Raw genomic sequence first — 22,614 nt, 5'->3', positions numbered from 1 at the left:
ACGCACCATCCTCCTCCAGTTTAGCTTCAGGCACCTCTCAAGATACCACTCACCCGCCTGCCGCCACCACCAAAACTAGCACCACAGCCGCTTTACTTGGTATGTCAGAGGAGTTATTCACACACCCGTTTGAAGAAATGAGTGATGCGCAACCATTATTGCTAGAGGATGTAGAAAACAGGGATATGTATCAGGCAGGCAGCATTAAACACATGGAGGTACGGTGTGATGATGATGATGTTGTACCCGCTGCTGCTTCCTTTTCTGAGTTGTCAGATACAAGCGAAGTGGTTGATGATGACGATGCGTCCATGGATGTCACGTGGGTGCCCGCTCGGCAAGAAGAAGAACAGGGGGAAAGTTCAGATGGGGAGACAGAGAGGAGGAGGAGATGAGTTGGAAGCAGGGGGGGGTCGTCGCAAGGAGCTAGTGACATAGTCAGACAGCATGCATTGGCACCTGGGGTCAGCCCGACAGCACGCCAATCAACGCATGCTGTGTCCACCACCAGAATGCCGTCATTGCAGAGCTCATCAGTGTGGCATTTTTTTTGTGTGTCTGCCTCGGACAACAGCGATGCCATTTGCAACCTGTGCCAAAGGAAACTGAGTCGTGGGAGGTCCAACACCCACCTAGGTACAACTGCTTTGCGTAGGCACATGATCTCACATCACAAACGCCTATGGGATCAACACATGAGTACAAGCAGCACGCCTACTCTAAGCCGCCATCCTCCTCCTGGTCTAGCATCTTCAGCCACGTCAACCACTGCTGTCCTTCTTGCCCCCTCTCAACCATCCGCCACTCCGTCTCCCGCCTTGAGCAGTTCACGCTCATCTGCCCACAGTCATGTGTCTGTCAAGGACATGTTTGAGCGTAAGAAGCCAATGTCACCAAGTCACCCCCTTGCCCAGCGTCTGACAGCTGGCTTGTCCGAACTATTAGCCCGCCAGCTTTTACCATACAATCTGGTTGAGTCTGAGGCGTTCAAAAAATTTGTAGCTATTGGGACACTGCAGTGGAAGGTACCCGGACGGAATTTCTTTTCACAAAAGGCAATCCCCAACTTGTACTCGATTGTGCAAAAGGAAGTCATGGCATGTCTGGCACAACGTGAACCTCTTTAAAGCCACAAACTTAAGACAAAAAGTATGTACACACAATGTGTAAGGGTTTGAAAGAATATTCTGAATCCTTACATGTTTACTTTATCGTTTGTTTGATTTTTGTGAATCATATATAAACTACAAGCAGCGTGAAAACTATAAAAGCTCAAGTGGCCATGCTGATCAAATTAAATAGTATGCTTTACACAGCGTATAAGGGTGATGTCACAGCACAACGGGAATCTAACAGGGGAAGAGGTGAAAGTCATCCTCCCCCTCCCACGACCCCGCCATATCTGCCAAGTGACCCTATGTAGGGGTAACAGTCTCTATTCTGCTCTGTGTCAGTGTGTATCATGGTCTCTGAGGACGGGGAACAGTCTCTATTCTGCTCTGTGTCAGTGTGTATCAGGGGCTTTGAGGACAGGTGTCAATGTTAGGTGATTTCTGCCCTTTATGGATTAAAAGCAGACTCTGCATCAACTGTGTAATTTTCCATGGTAGTTTTGCCATGGATCCCCCTCCGGCATGCCACAGTCCAGGTGTTAGTCCCCTTGAAACAACTTTTCCATCACTTTTGTGGCCAGAAAGAGTCCCTGTTGGTTTTAAAATTCGCCTGCCCATTGAAGTCAATGGCGGTTCGCGCGGTTCGCCGGTTCGCGAACATTTGAGGAAGTTCGCGTTCGCCGTTCGCGAACCGAAAATTTCGGGTTCGCGACAACACTAGTTAAAATACACACTAATCAACCAGAACATTAAAACCACCTGCCTAAATATCCTTAGATCCTCTTTGTGCTGTAATAACAGCTCTGATCTATCGAGGCATGGGCTTCACAAGACCTCTGAACGTATCCTGTGGTATCTGGCACGGAGAAGTTAGCAACAGATCCTTCAACTCCAGCAATTTGCTAGGTAAGGCCTCCCTGGATCATATTTGTTGTTCCAGCACATCCCACAGTTGTTCAGTCGGATTGACATCTGGGGAATTTGGAGTCCAAGGCAACAACTTGAACTCATTATTTCAAAATGCGTTATTCTGCTGAAAAAGCCCACTGCCAAGGACCACCATTGCCATGAGCAGGAGTATGTGTTTTTCAAACAACCTCTAGGTAGGTGGTACGTGCCATGGTAACATCCACATGAATGTAATAGCCTAAGGTTTCCAAGCAGAATATTACTCTAAGCAGAACACTGCCTTCACTGGTCTGCCTTCTTCCCATAGTGCATACTGCTGCCATCTTTTCCCCAGGTACGATGCACATGCAGCAGACCATACACCTGTTCTAAAAGAAAACCTCAGACCAGGGAACCTTCTTCCATTGCTCCATGGTCCAGTTCTGACGCTCACAACCATCAATCAATGAGCCCTGGACACCCATGACTTTGATGCCGGTTCCCTCTTTGTCCTTCCTTGCACCACTTTTGGTGGGTACTAACCACTGCATACCAGACCCAGTCATTACGCCATCATTATGATGCTCCCAATAACTACTATTATGTGAGGAATGAAGGGAGGAAGGGATCAGTAACCTGGCTATGGCCCTGTGGGATCTCAAACCTTCTCTGGTCCCATTTGGTTTTCATGCCTGCCTAATTGGATCTTAATCACTATAGTTTTTTTAATTTATTCATTTTTAAAGTGAATCTGTCACACTTACCTAACCCTCCGCTCCCTGCGATCTCCTGAGCTATTTTTCTGTTCTATGCTGATTTGTCCTGCTTAGGGACACTTTCCCAAGCAGGTCAAACCTCCTCCATGATGCCAACATTTCTGCCGTCTATGGAGTTACCATAACAACCACAGCGCATGTGCTGTGGTTGCTATTGGTGGAGAGCAGAGGGATCTCCTACGGGGGTCTTTTCTCCCGGTCTCTCAATTCAACGGCATTGAGTGTCTTCCAAAGAAGTGAGAGACAAATGGGAGAAAAAAAAAAATTTAAATAGTTTTTTTCCCCCCCAAATCTATACAGCTGCTTGCAAAACCGCGGCACAATAGATGTAATTTCGATTTCGATTAAGAATTAAGATGGCACAGAAAAGATTGGTTAAACAATATTTCTCTAGTTTAGAATAACTCACAGCACCCTTTTAATGTATGGAATAATATTTTTCCTTTTGGGTTAAGGTAATGGGGTGCTAGTAATAGTATAGCAGAAATAACTAAAGTCACAAATTCCATGGGCTCATTTTCAATGTTTTTGGACAAGTACAAAAAAACACAGGAATCCGGAATTCACCCCGGAGCCCAACCAAGCTCACTTCAAAAATGCTCACCAGTAAGCTGATAGTGGAGCATCAAAAGCAAGGTCTTATAAAAGAATCACAGACAAGATCCATGGATATGCAAGCTTACACTAAGTGTAAAGGACATAAAATATGTAGTTAAATAAAACATACCTTTTATTAAAAAAAAATAAGGGACATAGCAGACAGTGCAAAATACAAAAAAAGCATATCCCAGGAGGATATCCTAACGTGTTTCATGTGGCTAGGCATTTAATCTCAAGGCAAGTTTTATCGACAAGCCATTACTCACCAATATGGCCTTTGGTAACATTGGAGAACAGCGACTGTTTCCAAACGGCAAAATCCCACCAAAAGTGACTTGTAATTCCACCAGACAATACATTAGAGATGTATGTGGGGACAAAATAATTTTCCTTTTATTTTTGTTTTGCCAAAATTCAGAAAATTTTGATTTGATGGCCATGTCATGACATGTACTTACTTAGGAATTGAGCACAAAGATTAAGTTTGAATTAAATAATATGCCAAATGTATATCTCCATGATAAGTTCATATTGCTATTTGCATGGAGAACAATGCTAATATAAACGTAAGCAAATTAAATAGCAAGGTTGATGAAATATTTAGTAACAAGCCTTTATCTAAAGCCTTTATGTTTTTATTAAAGACAACTGTCACCTCATTACCCATTTTATATAATAACCCTTTGCATAGCTTCTCTCAAGCAGGAGACGCTGAACGTTAGTTTTGTTCTAGATAGAAATTCATTGAACTTATTAACAGGCTGAGAGGGCTCCGGTGATATTCTCAGCCAATGAATGAACTCCTATATCTGCATCAGGTTTTCCTGCTAGAGAAGACAAAAGTAGCCCGGGCACCTGGACCAGGCCAAGTGTTGAAAACGGTTTGTCTGTATGCACAGGAACAGCGCTGGGACCCTTCTGACACAATATTCACTGCACCGCATTCACATTATAATGTGTTCTTTAACATTCTATTGCGTGCAAGGGAACTTTAACTTGTGTTCCACTATGTCACCCGTAGTGTCCAATAACACGTCATCGGAAAGCACCTCAATGCTTTCTGAGAGATGTAGCTCAGATTACAGGTTTTAGAAGTAAAAATCTGATAAATCTAACAAACACCTTTGAGACAGGAACTGTGCTAATTTCCAGTAGGCAAATTACTAAGTAACAAACTACTACAGCTGTAATTAAAGTCTCTGCTTCCACCAGAGTATAGATGGACCTTCCTGGATACTCATTCATAACACTGGGAGCAGCCCGTTAGTATATTAACTTCCTTTAAAGATCAGTACTGTAATTCAAGGCTTATCTATCTGACTGTTCATTTGATCTTAATGAAGATTGACACTTGGCAATAGAAACTGTATGTGGTAGGCCTCCTTGAAAGAGTTATTGAGGATCTGAAAACATCTTCCTGTGTTCCTAGTAACCACTTCACAGCTAGCTCTATCTATAAAATTTATTTATTTTATTGTAACTATTATTATTATTATTATTATTGCCATTTATATAGAGCCAACAGATTCAGTAGCGCTTTCAATATTATTAGAGGGGGGATTTAACTACAAATAGGACAATTACAAGAAAACTCAAACGAGCTACAGTAACTACACATTATATTGTCAAAATGGAATACTTAAATATCACTTGTCATGTGAGTTGTAATATAATGGTGTTGCTTTTATAAGAGCCATTGAACCCCAATATTGTAATGGTGCTTGACCCCAGTGCGGAGTACACTTATTTACTCTGTAGAGTAATGGCGTGCACCCTTATTAACAATATTATTGCATTGTTACACTCCTACAACTGCTGATGTAAATGACATCAGCGTGATTATTTCAGATTCCCGTCATTCATTTAAAACCCTGAGCGTGAGACTGATTAAAAGTCACATTGATAATGTAAATATAAAAACTATTTGTGAATGTATATTAGATTTTAAAACAAGCATTGCCGTGGATAGAATAATTACTGGTAATGATGAACCTACCGACTGTAACTTTTCTTTTAAATATTTCAGTTTTTCAGTCATTGATGTGACAATGAATGACGCTCAATATCTCTTACTATGAAAGTCTTTGGTGCAGTACAATGATTAGTGACCAGTAAAGAATTTATAATACTCTACGTCTGATGATTATAAACTGATACCCTTCACAAGATGTTATGCACATTAAACATACAAATGTTTTAGCTCTTGAAGTAAGCAAAAAAAAAAGTAATTCCAAAGTATAATATTGACATGATAAGTTAATTCTAGCACGGATTGATAATATTACAAAATTATCTGCAAACATAGTTCAAGTTAGTGGTGTAAACTCTGGAATGTATATTGAAAATATTGTAGAAAAAAATACTAATTGAAGACCAAATTGTAAAATAGATGATTTGGCAAAAACTCATAGTTCCTACTTAGAACTCGATTAAATTAGAATTAATCATGTTTATCTTCAGTTTGTCTCTCAAGAAGTCCGTTTATGTTTTGGATTGATTACCCCACGGCCATTAAAGGCTTATCAGGAACTAATAAATATTGGTTCAACATTGAAACGATACCTATATTTTACATTGAAAATGTTGGCTTTAGTGATTCACTGCTATTTATTGGGAACATTGTCACCGCTGGCCTCAAATTCGACACTTAATAGAGGTTGATATATGCTTTTCTTTTACTTTTTTCCCGCATAAATGGTTAAACAAAGCATATGTGGGTCAAAATGACTCGCACATTAGTACAAGGAAGGATTTAAACCTCCTTTATGTCCCCACCTGCCATGCCACGGGTGGACGCATGTTTAGTAAACAGTAAATAAAAATCTAGTAAACTGTAATAAAAAATTAGCAGTTGGGACGCCTAGTCACTAATAAGAAGTTCCCTCCATGCCCCACAGGTGGGCATTGGGTGAGGGCTGAAAATATATATGTTAATACAAAAAATTATTATAATTGTATTTTCGAGATATTTTCATTCTGCATGGAGTCCTCCATGGGATCACAGAGATTCATTTTGTTTGCACTGCATATTTTCTTTGTTGCTTTTTTTGTGAATCAGTTTTAGTTTTTATATTTGATAACATCATCGTGAATTAGTGAACTTTTATTTGGCCTTTTAGTGGGGTGAAAAGAACATTTTAGAAGAAAGAAAACATATGCTTTAAGTATACATTCTTTTTTACAGATATTGGATTTATTGGGCCTCCCTTATTATTTGTAAGGGGAGGGGGTAAGCAGATTGTTTTATTTTGGAATGGTGGATAGGGCTTTGTGGTTCTCTAACCACCTCAATGTCGGGGGGGAAGTGTGGAACTGTCCAGAATTTGGAGAATGGTTGGGGCCCCTCACTGGTTATTATATAATTATATCCCCCACCTACCTCCAATCGGTCAGGGCTTGGGGGAACAGAGACCCCCATTTATTTTAATTATAGCTGTCCAGTCACTATTACTTTTAATACAGTGAGAAGCCACTGGCCGCTCACTGTTTAGCAGACAATTCCCATTCAGGGCATGGCAGATAAGGGCAAAAGGACGTGTTACACCTCTAATATACTAATATACTAATATGGGGGTCATATTGAGACTTCCAAATTTTTTTTAGCAAGGTTAGTCATTAAAAAACCTGATAAATGAGGGGCGGGGCCTGACCGCCGAAGGGATCAGACGTGCCTTGTCTGAGCTCCCGCTCCGGGGCCGGAAAATCGGCGCTAACTGCAGGCCAAATCTAACTTAAAAACCACGACGGAGACCAACTTGATCCCCAACTGCCGGGGTAAGCGAGGATACCTTTTAAGACCTTGCCTGGAACCAACAGTGGCCCGTCAGGGGCCCGGAGCGCATAGGGGCTTGAAAATCAGCGCTAACTGCAGGCCAAATCTAACTTAAAAACCACGACAGAGACCAACTTGATCCCCAACTGCCGGGGTACGCGAGGATACCTTTTAAGACCTTGCCTGGAACAAACAGTGGCCCGTCAGGGGCCCGGAGCGCGTAGGGGCTTGAGCCGGGATGAGACGGCCGCTCTCCCGGGTCTCCAGCCGGCGTCTGGCTCCCCCCCCCCCTCTGGACCGGGGGGGTCATCCCGGTCTAAACAGGCGGCCACTAACACACTACTATGGGTCTACAACAACCACCCTGCAGCGGATCACTCACCAAGCAGCACCCCTCAAGATGGCCGCCGCATGCAAGCCATGTGCGCGATCTGCCGACATGACTGAACTGATTGCGGAGGAGCATAACAGGCTGGCATAGGGCAAATACAGGGACAATGTCACCTCTTACCACAGCCGGGGGCTGGAAGAGCTCCTGAACCCTCGGTCTGCAACTGGGGGAGCCACTAGCGTATACCGCACGGAGCCTTCACCAGGCACCCTCCCCAAGCTACATGAAGACTACAAGCGTTGCACCTGACGATGGCCCCAGCCAGGGTGGAGAAGCTTAACCGCCACTCAGATGAGTACCCGAGATGCCTGCAAATGTCTGCAGATCCCTGTCACTGTACATTTAGCTAGACTGCAGTGTCTCCATGTCCAACATATTAACTTTGAGTCACAGCCCAACTTTACACATCACAAGAGACCGCAGCCTTAAGTTAGATCCTTGCCGCCTAAGACCTAGTACCCCTTGCTCTGCACCGCAACGGTATTGTCTGTCCTGCCTACTGCACCCACAGACCTATGTCAGCCGACAGCGATATGCCCGGCTCCAGTAGCCCTACCTAAGCAATGTCTAGCCAGCATGTCACAAGATGGTTACTGCTTAAAATGTACCAACGTTTGAGATATACCTACCTTGTTATATTGTTATATCCTTGGCATAGCCAGCAATCACACTGTATAGGGTCTGTCTGTGTTCTCAACTACTCCTGTATCAAATCGTACAAATACTCATGTCATAAATCCCTGGATTAAGCCTGCATAATCTGATAACTCTTAAACCTACCCCGTATATTGTTAGTTGGATAAGCATGAGATATCAACCATTTATGTTTTCCATATCTCATGACGTATCCTAGTCAGTTATGTCTCATATAAAAAAAAAATGTACAATTTACATGTGCCAAGATACTGTCTATGATGAAAAGCGTATGTGTGCTGTTGTGGCACGTTAAATATGTCTGTCAAGCACTTGCACAGAAAAATAAAGAATTGAAAAAAAAAATAATAATAAAAAAAAACCTGATAAATGTCCTTTCAATTCATATTTATCGTGGCCTTTATTTCGAGCAGCCGATCTATTTATTGGATTTGGCTGCTTGGATTTCATCTGTCTTTATATCCAGATAAAATTTGATTAAAAGATAAATTGACTGAAAACTGTCGATATCATCTGTTTTTGCCAATAAAAATTAAATCTAGGCCTTTTTAGTGAATAAATCTTGATAACTCATTCAGTGTTACAAGTGAACTTCAGCTTCTGTTGTGTGAATATTTCTGCTATTTTTATAGTTTTACTCTAAAGTGCGTTCACTTTATCATTTTCATTGACATAGGTCTTACTAACTGTGAGGTTTATCCCAGGGCCGGATTAAGAGCCCATTGGGCCTGGCGCTGATAATTATAATGGACCTAATTATAGAAAACTATCTACAATAAACACTGAAACAGTTATAAATCCAAAGCGTCATGTATGTGGTGTTGCTGGAGGAATCACACAAGACATAGCTATCAGAAAATTCATTCCCTATTCTAAAATCTCGCTTTCATCTTTTGAGTAAATTCATACGCCCTAACAGCAGTGTCCGGTGAAGTAGGATTTCGGTGGGCAGTAACAAAGTTGCCCAAAAGGGGCTGTGTCTGCACAAAGAATTCGATGGTCAGCCTGGCGTGAATACACGTTAGGCTGCCTGCCAAAAATACAGGATGACCAACCATGGGCATACTGTGCAGACAGCACTCTGTGCATGGCATTAATGCGTCTAATGATGCGCTAGCTCTACGCTTTCTAGGACTGTCCCCTAGCACTCACTGGTCCACTCCTCTCCTTATGTTCTTACTAGCAGGCAGAAGCTCCTGTTATACAGTCTGGGACAGAGAAAACGTGTATGTAGTGCGTGTAGAAAAAAGGGAACATGCCACAGTGTAAGAGAGACTGAAGCAGCAAGAGCATTTGCATAGTGCGCAAAGTCAGCTTTACCTTAACTAATTTAATTATCAGCCAGTCCACACCAGTTTTGTTCCCCTATATACCTCTTAAAGGGACACTATAGGCACCCAGACCACTTCAGCTTATTGAAGTGGTCTGGGTGCAATGTCTCAAGTCTCTTAACCCTACAGTGGTAATTATTGCAGTTTTTGAAAAACTGCAATAATTACCTCTCAGGGTTAACTCCACCAGACAGCCACTAGAGGGACCTCCGGTTGCTTAGACAACTTTTGTTCGCCTAAACCAATGTTCCCCAACCCAGTCCTCATGGATCACTAACAATCCAGGTTTTGTCAGTATCTCCATTGGAATAAAACAGGGAAATACATAAATCCTGGTCTGTTGGTTGTCCATGAGGACTGGGTTGGGGAACACTGGCCTAAATGATGCTGGACATCCTCATGCTAGGCATGAGGACTTTGAGCGTCACCGGAAACCCCATAGGAAAGCATTGATTAATCCTAATGCGAGAACAGCCATTGCTGCACATGCGCATTAGGTCTCTCCCAACGGGTGACATCGGTGGGGGAGGAGCGTGGCCGGAGCCTGACCCAGCGCCGAGGGACGTCGGCTCTGGATTCTGATAAGTGACTGAAGGGGTTTTAACGGGAAGGTGGGCGCAAGGGAAGGGGGCGCTGTAGGAACCTATAGTGCCAGGAATTCCACAATTCCCAGTTTACTGAATAACTATAATAATTAATAGAATAACTATGTCTTATTCATTGAAATGTACAGGGCTATTCATTAAAGTGTGAATTGTCTGTATTCAAATTGAATTTTGCATTTTAGGCGAAAACAACATTTAGGAAAAAATCTGTAAGTTTTTTATCTATGTTTTCACTTTGGCTGTTTATAAAATATAAAGCAACATAACATAAATATTTTTCATCAAACACTTATTGCTTGCACTAATCTAATGCAATTTGTGTTAATAAAATGTCACCAAAGAACATTCTGTTAAAAATGAGCTAGTTTAGCCATAACGTTTTAAGTTCTCTTGTCAATTTTCCACAATTTTAATTTAGCAAACGAACCCCAAAATATTGATTATATCTTGAATTTTTGAAACTCTTAATTAGTGATGTCCCGAACGGTTTGCTGGCGAATAGTTCCTGGCGAACATAGCGTGTTCGCGTTCGCCACGGATGGCGAACATATGCGATGTTCGGTCCGCCCCCTATTCGTCATCATTGAGTAAACTTTGACCCTGTACCTCACAGTCAGCAGACACATTCCAGCCAATCAGCAGCAGACCCTCCCTCCCAGACCCTCCCACCTCCTGGACAGCATTAATTTTAGATTCATTCTGAAGCTGCATTCTTAGTGAGAGGAGGGACAGTGTCATATCTAACTCACTGGTGTAACAGTAGTGTACATAAAAAAAAAAATAGAAATTTGACTGTGAAATAATAGCAGTCAGTTTCCTTCACACGTGTGCACTTCAGGGCCTGCCAGGGCACAGTGTCACACCAGTGCAACTCATATCTGGTGTAACAGTAGTGTACATTTAAAAAACAACAACACTTTTTTGACTGTGAAATAGAGGAGTTCTTTACACATCAGTTGGAAGAAATGAGTGATGCGCAACCATTATTGCCAGAGGATGTAGATAACAGGTTTATGTCTCAGTCAGGTAGCATTACACACATGGACGTACGGTGTGATGATGATGATGTTGTACCCGCTGCTGCTTCCTTTGCTGAGTTGTCAGATACAAGTGAAGCGGTTGATGATGACGATGCGTCCGTGGATGTCACGTGGGTGCCCACTAGAAGAGAAGAAGAACAGGGGGAAAGTTCAGATGGGGAGACAGAGAGGAGGAGGAGACGAGTTGGAAGCAGGGCTAGGTCGTCGCAAGGAGCTAGTGGCACAGTCAGACAGCATGCATCGGCACCCGGGTTCAGCCAGACAGCACGCCAATCAACGCATGCTTTTGCCGCCACCAGAATGCCGTCATTGCAGAGCTCAGCAGTGTGGCATTTTTTTTGTGTGTCTGCCTCTGACAACAGCGATGCCATTTGCAACCTGTGCCAAAAGAAACTGAGTCGTCCAACACCCACCTAGGTACAAAGGCTTTGCGAAGGCACATGATCGCACATCACAAACGCCTATGGGATCAACACATGAGTACAAGCAGCACACAAACTCAAAGCCGCCATCCTCCTCCTGGTCCAGCATCTTCAGCCACGTCAACCACTGCTGTCCTCCTTGCCCCCTCTCAACCATCCGCCACTCTGTCTCTCGCCTTGAGCAGTTCCTGCTCATCTGCCCACTGTCAGGTGTCTGTCAAGGACATGTTTGAGCGTAAGAAGCCAATGTCAGAAAGTCACCCCCTTGCCCAGCGTCTGACAGCTGGCTTGTCTGAACTCTTAGCCCGCCAGCTTTTACCATACAAGCTGGTGGAGTCTGAGGCGTTCCAAAAATTTGTAGCTATCGGGACAACACAGTGGAAGGTACCCGGCCGAAATTTCTTTGCACAAAAGGCAATCCCCAACCTGTACTCGATTGTGCAAAAGGAAGTAATGGCATGTCTGGCACACAGTGTTCGGGCAAGGGTCCATCTGACCACTGATACCTGGTCTGCAAAGCATGGTCAGGGCAGGTATATCACCTACACTGCGCATTGGGTAAACCTGCTGATGGCTGCCAAGCATGGAATGCGTGGCTCTGCAGAGGAGTTGGTGACACCGCCACGACTTGCAGGCAGGCCTGCTGCCACCTCCTCTACTCCTTCTCCTCCATCCTCTTCCATAACCTCCTCGGCTGAGTCCTCTTCTGCTGCTGCGTCTTGCTCTACATCAACGGCACCCACCCAGCTCCCCAGGTACTATTCCACATCCCGCATACGGCAGTGTCACGCCGTCTTGGGGTTGACTTGCCTGAAAGCAGAGAGTCACACCGGACCAGCACTCCTGTCCGCCCTGAATGCACAGGTGGATCAGTGGCTGACTCCGCACCAACTGGAGATCGGCAAAGTGGTTTGTGACAACGGAAGAAATTTGTTGGCGGCATTGAATTTGGGCAAGTTGACACATGTGCCGTGCATGGCACATGTGTGTAATCTGATCGTACAACGCTTTGTGCATAAGTACCCAGGCTTAAAGGACGTCCTGAAGCAGGCCAGGAAGGTGTGTGGCCATTTCAGGCATTCCTACACGGCCATGGCGCACTTTTCCGATATTCAGCGGCGAAACAAGAGGCCAGTGAGGCGCTTGATTTGCGACAGCCCGACACGTTGGAATTCAACACTCCTAATGTTTGACCGCCTGCTCCAACAAAAAAAGCCGTTAATGAGTATTTGTATGACCGGGGTGCTAGGACAGCCTCTGCGGAGCTGGGAATTTTTTTGCCACATTACTGGATGTTCATGCGCAATGCCTGTAGGCTCATGCGTCCTTTTGAGGAGGTGACAAACCTAGTCAGTCGCACCGAAGGCACCATCAGCGACATCATACCATTTGTTTTCTTCCTGGAGCGTGCCCTGCGAAGAGTGCTGGATTAGGCCGTAGATGAGCGTGAAGAGGAAGAGGAAGAGTTGTGGTCACCATCAACACCAGAAACAGCCTTATCAGCATCGCTTGCTGGACCTGCAGCAACGCTGGAAGAGGATTGTGAGGAAGAGGAGTTAGAGGAGGAATGTGGCTTTGAGGAGGAGGAGGAAGACCAACCGCAACAGGCATCCCAGGGTGCTCGTTGTCACCTATCTGGTACCCGTGGTGTTGTACGTGGCTGGGGGGAAGAACATACCTTCAGTGAGATCACTAAGGACGAGGAATGGGACATGAGTAGCTCGGCATCCAACCTTGTGCAAATGGGGTCTTTCATGCTGTCGTGCCTGTAGAGGGACCCTTGTAAAAAGGCTGAAGGAGAATGACCTGTACTGGGTGTCCACGCTACTAGACCCCCGGTATAAGCAGAAAGTGCCTGAAATGTTACCGAATTACCGCAAGTCGGAAAGGATGCAGCAGTTCCAAAATAAATTAAAAAGTATGCTTTACACAGCGTATAAGGGTGATGTCACAGCACAACGGGAATCTAACAGGGGAAGAGGTGAAAGTAATCCTCCTCCTCCCACGACCATGCCGGTAAGGACAGGACGCTTTACAGACGTGTTGTTGATGGAGGACATGCAGAGCTTTTAAAGTCCTACGCATCGCCACAGCCCTTCGGGGTCCACCCTCAGAGAACGACTCAACTAACAGTTAGCAGACTACATCGCCTTAACTGCAGATATCGACACTCTGAGGAGCGATGAACCCCTTGACTACTGGGTGTGCAGGCTTGACCTGTGGCCTGAGCTATCCCAATTTGTGATAGAACTTCTGGCCTGCCCCGCTTCAAGTGTCCTGTCAGAAAGGACTTTCAGTGCAGCAGGATGTATTGTCACTGAGAAGAGAAGTCATCTAGGTCAAAAAAGTCTAGATTACCTCACCTTTATTAAGATGAATGAGGGATGGATCCCGAAGGGACTGACAGTGGGCGATACATTCGACTAAAAAAGGCCTGATGAGGGGGACGTAACAGGGAATAAACTGATAAGAATAGTACTACTTAACACACCACTCCTATCTGGTGGCACATTAGATTGCACGCACAGTGCCTCAAATTTGAAGTAGGAGGACCGACCAAGCATCTTTTTCCATCTCCCGGTTCCTAAAATCGATGCCCTATACACATCCCCTGATAGGGGACTTAACAGGGATTAAACTGATAGGAATAGTACTACTTAACACACCTTATAATAATGCAGAGAGAGGCAACGCAGAGAGAGGAGTCTGAAGAAGAGGAGGCAGAGGAGGAAGGTGGCTTTGAGGAGGTGGAAGACCAAACACAGCAGGCGTCCCAGGGGGCTTGTTGTCACATTTCGGGGACCCTTGGTGTTGTACGTGGCTGGGTGGAGGAAGAGACCTTCAATGACATCAGTGAGGACAAGGAACGGGACATGGCTAGCTTGGTATCCAACCTTGTGCAAATGGGGAGTTTGCGGTTGTGCAAATGGACTGTTTGCGGTTGTTTGCGGTGCGTTAAACGGGGAGTTTGGTCTGTCACTGTGAAGCGGGCGTAACCCTTACACTACCTGATCGATACAACATCATACCTGATGTTTTAAAGCACGTTATTCCAAACAATTTAGGAATGTTAGGGGATTTATGCCCTTTATGGATTAAAACCAGACTCTGCATCAACTATTTAATTTTCCATGGGAGTTTTGCCATGGATCCCCCTCCGGCATGCCACAGTCCAGGTGTTAGTCCCCTTGAAACAACTTTTCCATCACTATTGTGGCCAGAAAGAGTCCCTGTGGGTTTTAAAATTCGCCTGCCTATTGAAGTCTATGGCGGTTCGCCCGGTTCGCGAACATTTGCGGAAATTCGCCGTTCGCGAACGGAAAATGTTATGTTCTCGACATCACTACTCTTAATTTCATCTCAGATATCTTATTAAATATTTCAAACTAGTACAGTACATTATTACTTGATACGTTTTGGGAGATGGCATTTGGAATTATTACTCTGTAAATATGTCAAGAAAAAAATCCATTGGTTGCAACTGGAGCTGTAATTATTTAGCTTTTTTTCTGAACATATTCTTTCCGCTAATATAAATGTTGCTGTGTTGTAAATGAATGTGTTAAATTAGCATTGCTGGATGTGAGATGAGTAATTGTTCACAGCTTAGGTTTGAGTTTCCATATTATGTTCATTGATAGAATCATAGTTCTGCAACTAAGGAGTTACAAGTACAAACTGTACACAGTTCGGAAGCAAGACACATATTTTCCATTGCAATGGAACTATTAGTTCATATGCTTGATAAAGATTATAGTTTGTTTCCTAAACTCTATCATCAAATGAAACACAGCTTAAACCCCAGTAATTATGAAGCAAAATGAAACAAAAAATGTTCACTTTCTTTTTCTAAGTTACTAGACGAGAATTAATATATTGAAATTAGTATAGATCATGCCCCTGTGGTCTCACTGCTCAATTCTCTGTAATTTACGAATTAAAACACTTTTGTTTCTGTTTATGCAGCCGTAGCCACATAAACAGACTGACACAGACTGCATGAAAAAAATGGTTTAATTATCCATCATTAAATTGTTTTATGTTTTTTTTTGTTTTTTTTTTTAAATCTCCTGCTCTGCAAATTGAACTTTAATCACACACAGGATGCTTCTATAGGCTATTTACAGAGCAGGAGATAAGAAATTCAAAATTAAACATAATTTGCAATAAAGGAAGTTAAAACATTAGATCTCTTTAAAGGAAGTGTTTAGGAAGGCTGTGCCAGTCACATGCAGGGTGGTGTGGCTATGGTTGTATAAAGAAACAAACTCTTAAAGGAACAGTATAGTGTCAGGAATACAAATAGGTCTAAAAAGCTGTTTGGGTCCCGGGGCCCCCCTTACCTCTGGTTAAAAGGGTGATTTACTCACTGGTCATGACTGCCCCTGCCCACACCATGCCCCTTTGACTGAGAACCAATGGTTCCCATAATAAAGCATCGGGAGCAGGGCCGGATTTTCCCATAGGCTAACTAGGCTTCAGCCTGGGGCCTCAAGATCAAGAGGGGCCTACATTCAAATTGTTAGCAAAATTAAAATTACACTATTCTAAACACAGTGAACACTAAAACACTGAACGCTCTGATTGGGTCTCGCGAGAGCTACAGACCGGAAATGAGGGCCACCGGACCACCAGGGACCCCACCGGACCACCAGGCAGCCCCCACTGGACCACCAGCGATTTAAGGTAATTTTTTTAGTCAGCCCCCCTCCTCATCACACCCTCCCTCTCACAATCACCCCCCCTCTCCTCATCACCCCCCTCCCTCTCACAATCACCCCCCCTCTCCTCATCTCGACTTTTTTAAAATGTATTATCCGTGCCACATTTTTTATAAAGGTTAGTACCAATCACAACATGTTTCATTTAACATATTGATATATATCACAGTAATGATGTATTTTATTGACTCTCATGTAATTTACAAACTTAAAAATGGGAGGTGAAAGGGCCTCATAAGTGGAATAGCCTAGGGCCTCTTTTCATCTAAATCCGGCCCTGACCGAGAGGCTATCGATCATGCTCGGCAACATGCTGCACTGCGCCAATCAGCATCTTCTTATAGAGATGCATTGACTCAATTCATCTCTTCAGGGAAAGCTCACTGCCCCCATGAAGAATGTGGAGATGTTTAAAATCAGTGCTGCACGCTGTAACGTAAACATTGCCCTTTCTCTAAAAAGACAGTGTTTACAATGAAATGCCTGCAGGGAAAGACTATAAACACCACAACTACATTAAGTCGTAGTTTTTCTGGTGACTATAGTGTCCCTTTAAATGGCAGAGAATTGAGCAATTAGATTGTAGGGGCATGATGTATACACCAATACTGCATCATTAAGCTAAAGTGGTTTTGGTGCCTATAGTGCCCTGTTAAGTATGCACAAGTGCAACACACTGTCAAGCTAGAATAGCAGATATGTAAAATGATGTATTAAAATTGCCATTTTACACATACAAAGCTTGTCTAGTGTTGCTTGCAGAATTCAGCTTTTCAAACGTCATCTAAAATGTTGAATGGGTTCATCCTTAACGTTTTGAGACTAACCCAGCTCTACGTTTTCCTGTATCTAATCAGTAAAGTGTTAAACGTGCCCGTTTAATGTGTGCAATACTGGCCACCAATGTGCTATTGGGTTCATTGTTGGAAAGACATGCAGAAACCAGAGTAAAATAAATGGACGGCGGAAAATGGCTGCGGTTTCGGGAAAAAATTATTTTGCGTTATTACTTTAAATACTTAAACCAGGAAAAGTTGATTTACCTTTACAATTTAATTATTCCATATTAATTATTGCACTTACTACGACACTTGTTCCCAAACTGTTTTCGTTATTTACCAACACACACATTTATTTCAGCTGCTTAAGTCAAACAATGATAATTAAACGCAATAGTAACAGTAAATGCACATAATGTAACATTACAGCTCAATTTAGTCACAGTTTTGTGGGTATAACTTTTAGGAATATGTCTTGCAATCTGAGATGACAAATCTTCTTAACCTCTGCAATGCCAATCCCAAGTTCCTCATCTCTATTGTTTTGGAGTCGAGACCTCAGTTCTTCTATTATTACACTTTTATCAGACATTTTAGCACATATGACGAAGGGAAAGCCAAACTTCGTTTTGTACTGAGAGTTTAGAACATTCAGGGCCTCTCTTTCTGTTTGGCTAAGGGAAGTGAGGCCCGCTTGATTCTGTTCATTCAAAGACTCTGTGGTCAAAGTTCCACTCATCAACTCTCTGCCGGCCAAGTCAGGGTGACATCGAAGAATCCCTTCCTTTCCTGGAGTAAAGAGAAGATAATTAAATTAAAAAGTCAATTTATTTTACATTTGAACATATTTATTTTTTACACATTTTCCACCTATAACAATGTTTTAAAAAAAAACAAAACAATAAACACAGACTACGGTCTTTTGACCACTTCTTGCTTGTCTCTGTATGAAAGACCTTTTGTTGATGTGGGTGTGATTGTATGGTAATAAAATGTTTGGTGATTACCCTGGTCCACCAGGAGAATAATGAAATAACCTTGTGGAATTTATGGCTTCCCCCAAGCAGAGAGAAAATAAAAATTTTAGGATATCTCTTGTCAAGCTGAGCTGTGAATGGCCTTTGATGTACCAAACCCCTACTGCACTCTCGTTCTGCTGTGTTTAGTGGACATTTATTCTATTGTTTAATTTCCCAAAGTATCAGAAGCATTTCCCACTGTGACATTCCTCAAAAATGTATGGCATCCTATTGATACTACACAAATTTTACCAGATTTATCTCAAGATAATGGAATGGAAATGTGCTAACACATCTGACTGACTATAACTACTACTGAATATGAGACCACGTTCTGTTTTTAACAAATATTACAATCAACAATAAAAAAAAATCAAAAATATGGTAATCTCATTCATAAAGTTAAAGGGACATTATTGTCACCCAGACCATGTCATCTCTCAATGAAGCGGTGTGGGTGCAGTGTCTTCGTCCTGTTAACCCTGCGATGTAAAACATTGCGTTATTTTATGGAAGGTGCTCCCATTGCACTGACTTGGCCACGTAATGCAGAAGACCCCATAGAAAAGCACTGATTCAATGTTTTACTAGGGGGAACTTGAATGCATGCGCGCTCTTTGAGGATAATTTGATACGATCATCACCACGAAGGACAATGACACGGGTTTTTATTCCTAATGCTATAGTGTTCTTTTAATGAAAGGTATTGGGGAATTCCGCCCACCCCACTTTTCAAGTAGAGATTGTAGCCGAATTAGTCCAGTAGATGTGAAAAACAGATACAATTTGTATCTTGTAATATCTTCCAAGATATGAATTTTATCTGTTTTTACATCTATATATGTAAAGTTATATGTTTTATGTAATGTATCGTTTACATCTTCTTTTTTATAATCTGCTACATTACACTATCCTGCAGAACGGATGGAGATTTACTAAAAATGTAATCAGAATAAAGTGGGCCTATCACTCTTTGGTATTAAAGGGAAACTATAGTGCTAGGAATACAAATTTGTATGCCTAGCATTATTGTGCCCCATTGTTACCTCCCTCTCTTGCGGCCCTGTGGGGCTTTAGCTGACGCTCGATGTCCTCATGCAGAGCGTGAGGATGTCCAGCATTATTTATTGGACCAAAAGTCCGCTAAAGACCTGGAAGCGCCTCTCGTGTCTGTCCACTAGAGGTGGAGTTAGCCCTGCAAGGTAATCATTGCAGTTTCTCAATAACTGCAATAATTACAGTTGTAGGGTTAAGGGGACAGGGACACTGCACCCGAACCACTTCAATGAGATTAAGTGGTCTGCGTGCCTATAGAGTCCCTTTATTGGGTTGCACCATAACCACTTCAGAGATTTGAAGTGGCCGTGGTGCCTGGAATCTTTATGTGCAGTGTTTCACTGTGAAATACTGCCCATTCAGAGTTTAACCCCTCTGCTGTCTAAGAAGTTCATTGATTTGTCATAAGCCAGCCCAGAAATAGAATAGATATGATATCATAGCTAGACTAAACAATATCTTAATTTGGCATTTTCTAAACATATCGTAATTTTTGCACCCTGTGTTTTTTTGTGACTTTAATAAACGTCACAGTATTGTGACTGTCCAAACTCACTATGCCAAAAAAGTTTCAGAATTATTTTCTTTTGAGGTTTGAATCAAATCTACTATTTAGTCCAGGCATGTGAAATGTACCCAGCTCAGATATTTTCAATAAGGTAATAACAGATAAGTAAAAAAAAAAAAGTAAATCATTAAATATTATCATTTGATGATAAAATATGGGTTCTGTCTATATTATTTAACATTTAGTTAAACAGGTAGATCATGTTTTAAATTCCAAAAGGGATGGGTGATGTGATGACACCATGTCCATTAAATCATGTAAATATCTGTGTGTAATACAGTGCAATGTGAGACTCATAATCTCAATTTACAAATAATGCAGCCATCATGTAATATGCCACTACTACGTGTTTCAGAAATGCCAGATTACCCCTTCCCACCCCCTGTCCCCTGTTTTGGTCTCTTTGGGAAGTATGGCAAGAGTTTGGTTTTTTTTATGATTTTGAAGATATTGAATACACCCATATAACTAAATCGGAAATGTGTCACTTTCATGTTTTTATTTTTTAACTGAATATTTTTCAAGTTTTTTTGGATGTTATTTTTCTCTGGTCGCACACCCTAATGTAATTTACTGTGAACACATATGGCCACAAAGAATAATTAAAGGGCAAGTTAATAAGGAGATTGAACACAAGGCTTCCTTGTTACTATATTGCCAATCTGTCCTGTTTTGGACTAATGGCCGAAAAACTGTGATAAAGACTATACCAAAATATACAATAATGTACACTTAATTGTTACATGCAGTGTGATGTTGCATTCTTACGAACGCGTGCACACTACCGCATTTCTACGAGTGACAACGTCATCTGAAACTCAACCCATGGCAGGGTTATAAGTATATAAACATCCATTCCTACTCCCTAGCCACTATCATATAAACAAACATTAATAAACTAATATATCTCACCTGCCTCCCCTTTCCCTCTAATTAATATTTGAAGACATAAATGATTGCAAACAGTCTGTGATTCATTAGACTCTCAGTCTGTGCTTGGCTATTGCTGGGCATTCCTGCCTATGAGACAGTAAAATTGATGGGCTGAGAGGTCCATAAAACAAATTATATTAAAAATCCAAGCAAGATCCAATCATTCTCTGATTCTACTGGCAGCTATCAATCACTGGTGATCTTGGTAATGGGATGTGCCACCTTGTGACCTTCAATGAGTTAACTATTAACCCTTTACTGACTCAGTAAAGCAATACTCCAATGCTCTCAAGATAAGAGTTGAATAGTCAGACTATGGAGTGCAAAATGTGTGAGTTTGTGTTGCAATTGTTGAACACCTCAAGAGCTGTGTGAGTGGATAAACGCAGAATGAGACCTATGGGATACTCTATTTCCTTTCTCCCTTTTTTTTTTTTTTTAAATTCTTTATTTTTGCGGGCACATGTTCAAACAGTTGCTTGAGTAGCAGTATACAGTCGTACAATTCAAAATGCGTAAAGGAAATACAAATATCTTGCCCATTTTTTTTTTCTTTCGGTGTACAAGAATATACAATGTATGTAACTGGTTAACAGAACATTGACATGTTAACTCTGTAAGGGTAAGTCGAGTGTGTAGTCCTTTCTCCCTTTTAACCGTCCCAGTGCTCCTCCTCTTTGGTGTGGCAGGTCACTTTGTCTCAACTCCCTTTTCCTCTGTACTCCTCCTCTTCTTAATTCCACACCAGTCCTTTAGAAAGAAGAACTAATCTATGCATCGTAATGGTTTATGTATACTTTATTTATATAGCACTAACAGGTGTACTCAGCACGTCACATGCTACTATACAGTATTTAGGTCATAAAATCCAAGCAGTAGGTATACAATGTATGTCTATTTGTTACATATACAACATTAACGTATACTTAGCACTTGGCAGTAGATGGGTGAGTCAGTAAATAAACTATGTTTGTACGATATAAATTAAATGTACAAACAGCTGTACTTGGCACTTTACAGATTGCGTTACGGTGAAAAGGAAATCGGTACGATCTGTAGGTGTACAGTTTATGTATATTTTATTTATTTAGAACAGACAGTTGTACTTGGCACTTTACAGATTGCGTAAATCGGTACGATCTGTACGTGTACAGCTTATGTATATTTGATTTATTTAGCACAAACAGATGTGTTTAGAAGACGTGTGCAGTCAGAACATTCTGAACTGGAATTCATCTGAATTTGTGCCGATAGGCAGGAAGTCTGAATTACGTAACACCGAGCTGCTGTATGAACAAGTTAATAAATAACTGAATAGGGCAATAAATAAGCCAGTTTGGTTTACTCAGGGCTTCCGTCAACAACAACAAAAAAAGATGATTGATGGTAAGAAAAGATGATGGAGGGCTAGGGTACAGTCACTGAATGTGGATTTTATTCACAGATCAAGTGAGAGTGGGAAAAGAAGCAACAGTAAAAACAATTCTATACATGTTTATATGATATCTTTAACAAATATATAATACATAAATATGTTTATTCCTCCCCCCTCTATTGGTTACTTTTTCTCACTTGATATGTTAGCCAATTGGAGCAAAATGCACCTATCATTGTACAGCAATATAAAGGTGATACTCGAAAAATTAAAATATCGTGACATAAGATAGTTCAAGCCGTGATTCGTCATAAGTACGATGATTATGGTTTACAACCCACAATCTCAGTAAATTAGAATATTGTGAAAAGGTGCAATATTCTAGACTCACAGTGTCCCACTCTAATCAGCTAAGTAAGCCATAACACCTGCAAAGGGTTTCTGAGCCTTTAACCCCTTAAGGACCAAACTTCTGGAATAAAAGGGAATCATGACATGTCACACACGTCATGTGTCCTTAAGGGGTTAAATGGTCTCTCAGTCTTCAGTAAGAATCACAATCATGGGTAAGA

General features: G+C 42.0%; 1 protein-coding gene across 1 annotated transcript in view; it reads right to left on the bottom strand.

Annotated features, from left to right (window-relative positions):
* Nucleotides 1-17,417: 17,417 nt before the first annotated feature.
* The window catches only part of URAD (ureidoimidazoline (2-oxo-4-hydroxy-4-carboxy-5-) decarboxylase), a 30,027-nt gene continuing 24,830 nt past the window's right edge, over nt 17,418-22,614 (bottom strand). Inside the window, exon 2 of the mRNA XM_063444879.1 lies at nt 17,418-17,880. Within this exon, the coding sequence (XP_063300949.1) occupies nt 17,531-17,880 (350 nt within the window). The 3' untranslated portion in view covers nt 17,418-17,530. The remainder of the gene's footprint in view (nt 17,881-22,614) is intronic.

This window comes from Pelobates fuscus, chromosome 1 (assembly GCF_036172605.1).
Source record: "Pelobates fuscus isolate aPelFus1 chromosome 1, aPelFus1.pri, whole genome shotgun sequence".
NCBI classification, from domain to species: Eukaryota; Metazoa; Chordata; class Amphibia; order Anura; family Pelobatidae; genus Pelobates; species Pelobates fuscus.
Note: the sequence above shows the minus strand (reverse complement) of the source record. Positions and strands in the feature narration are given on the sequence as shown.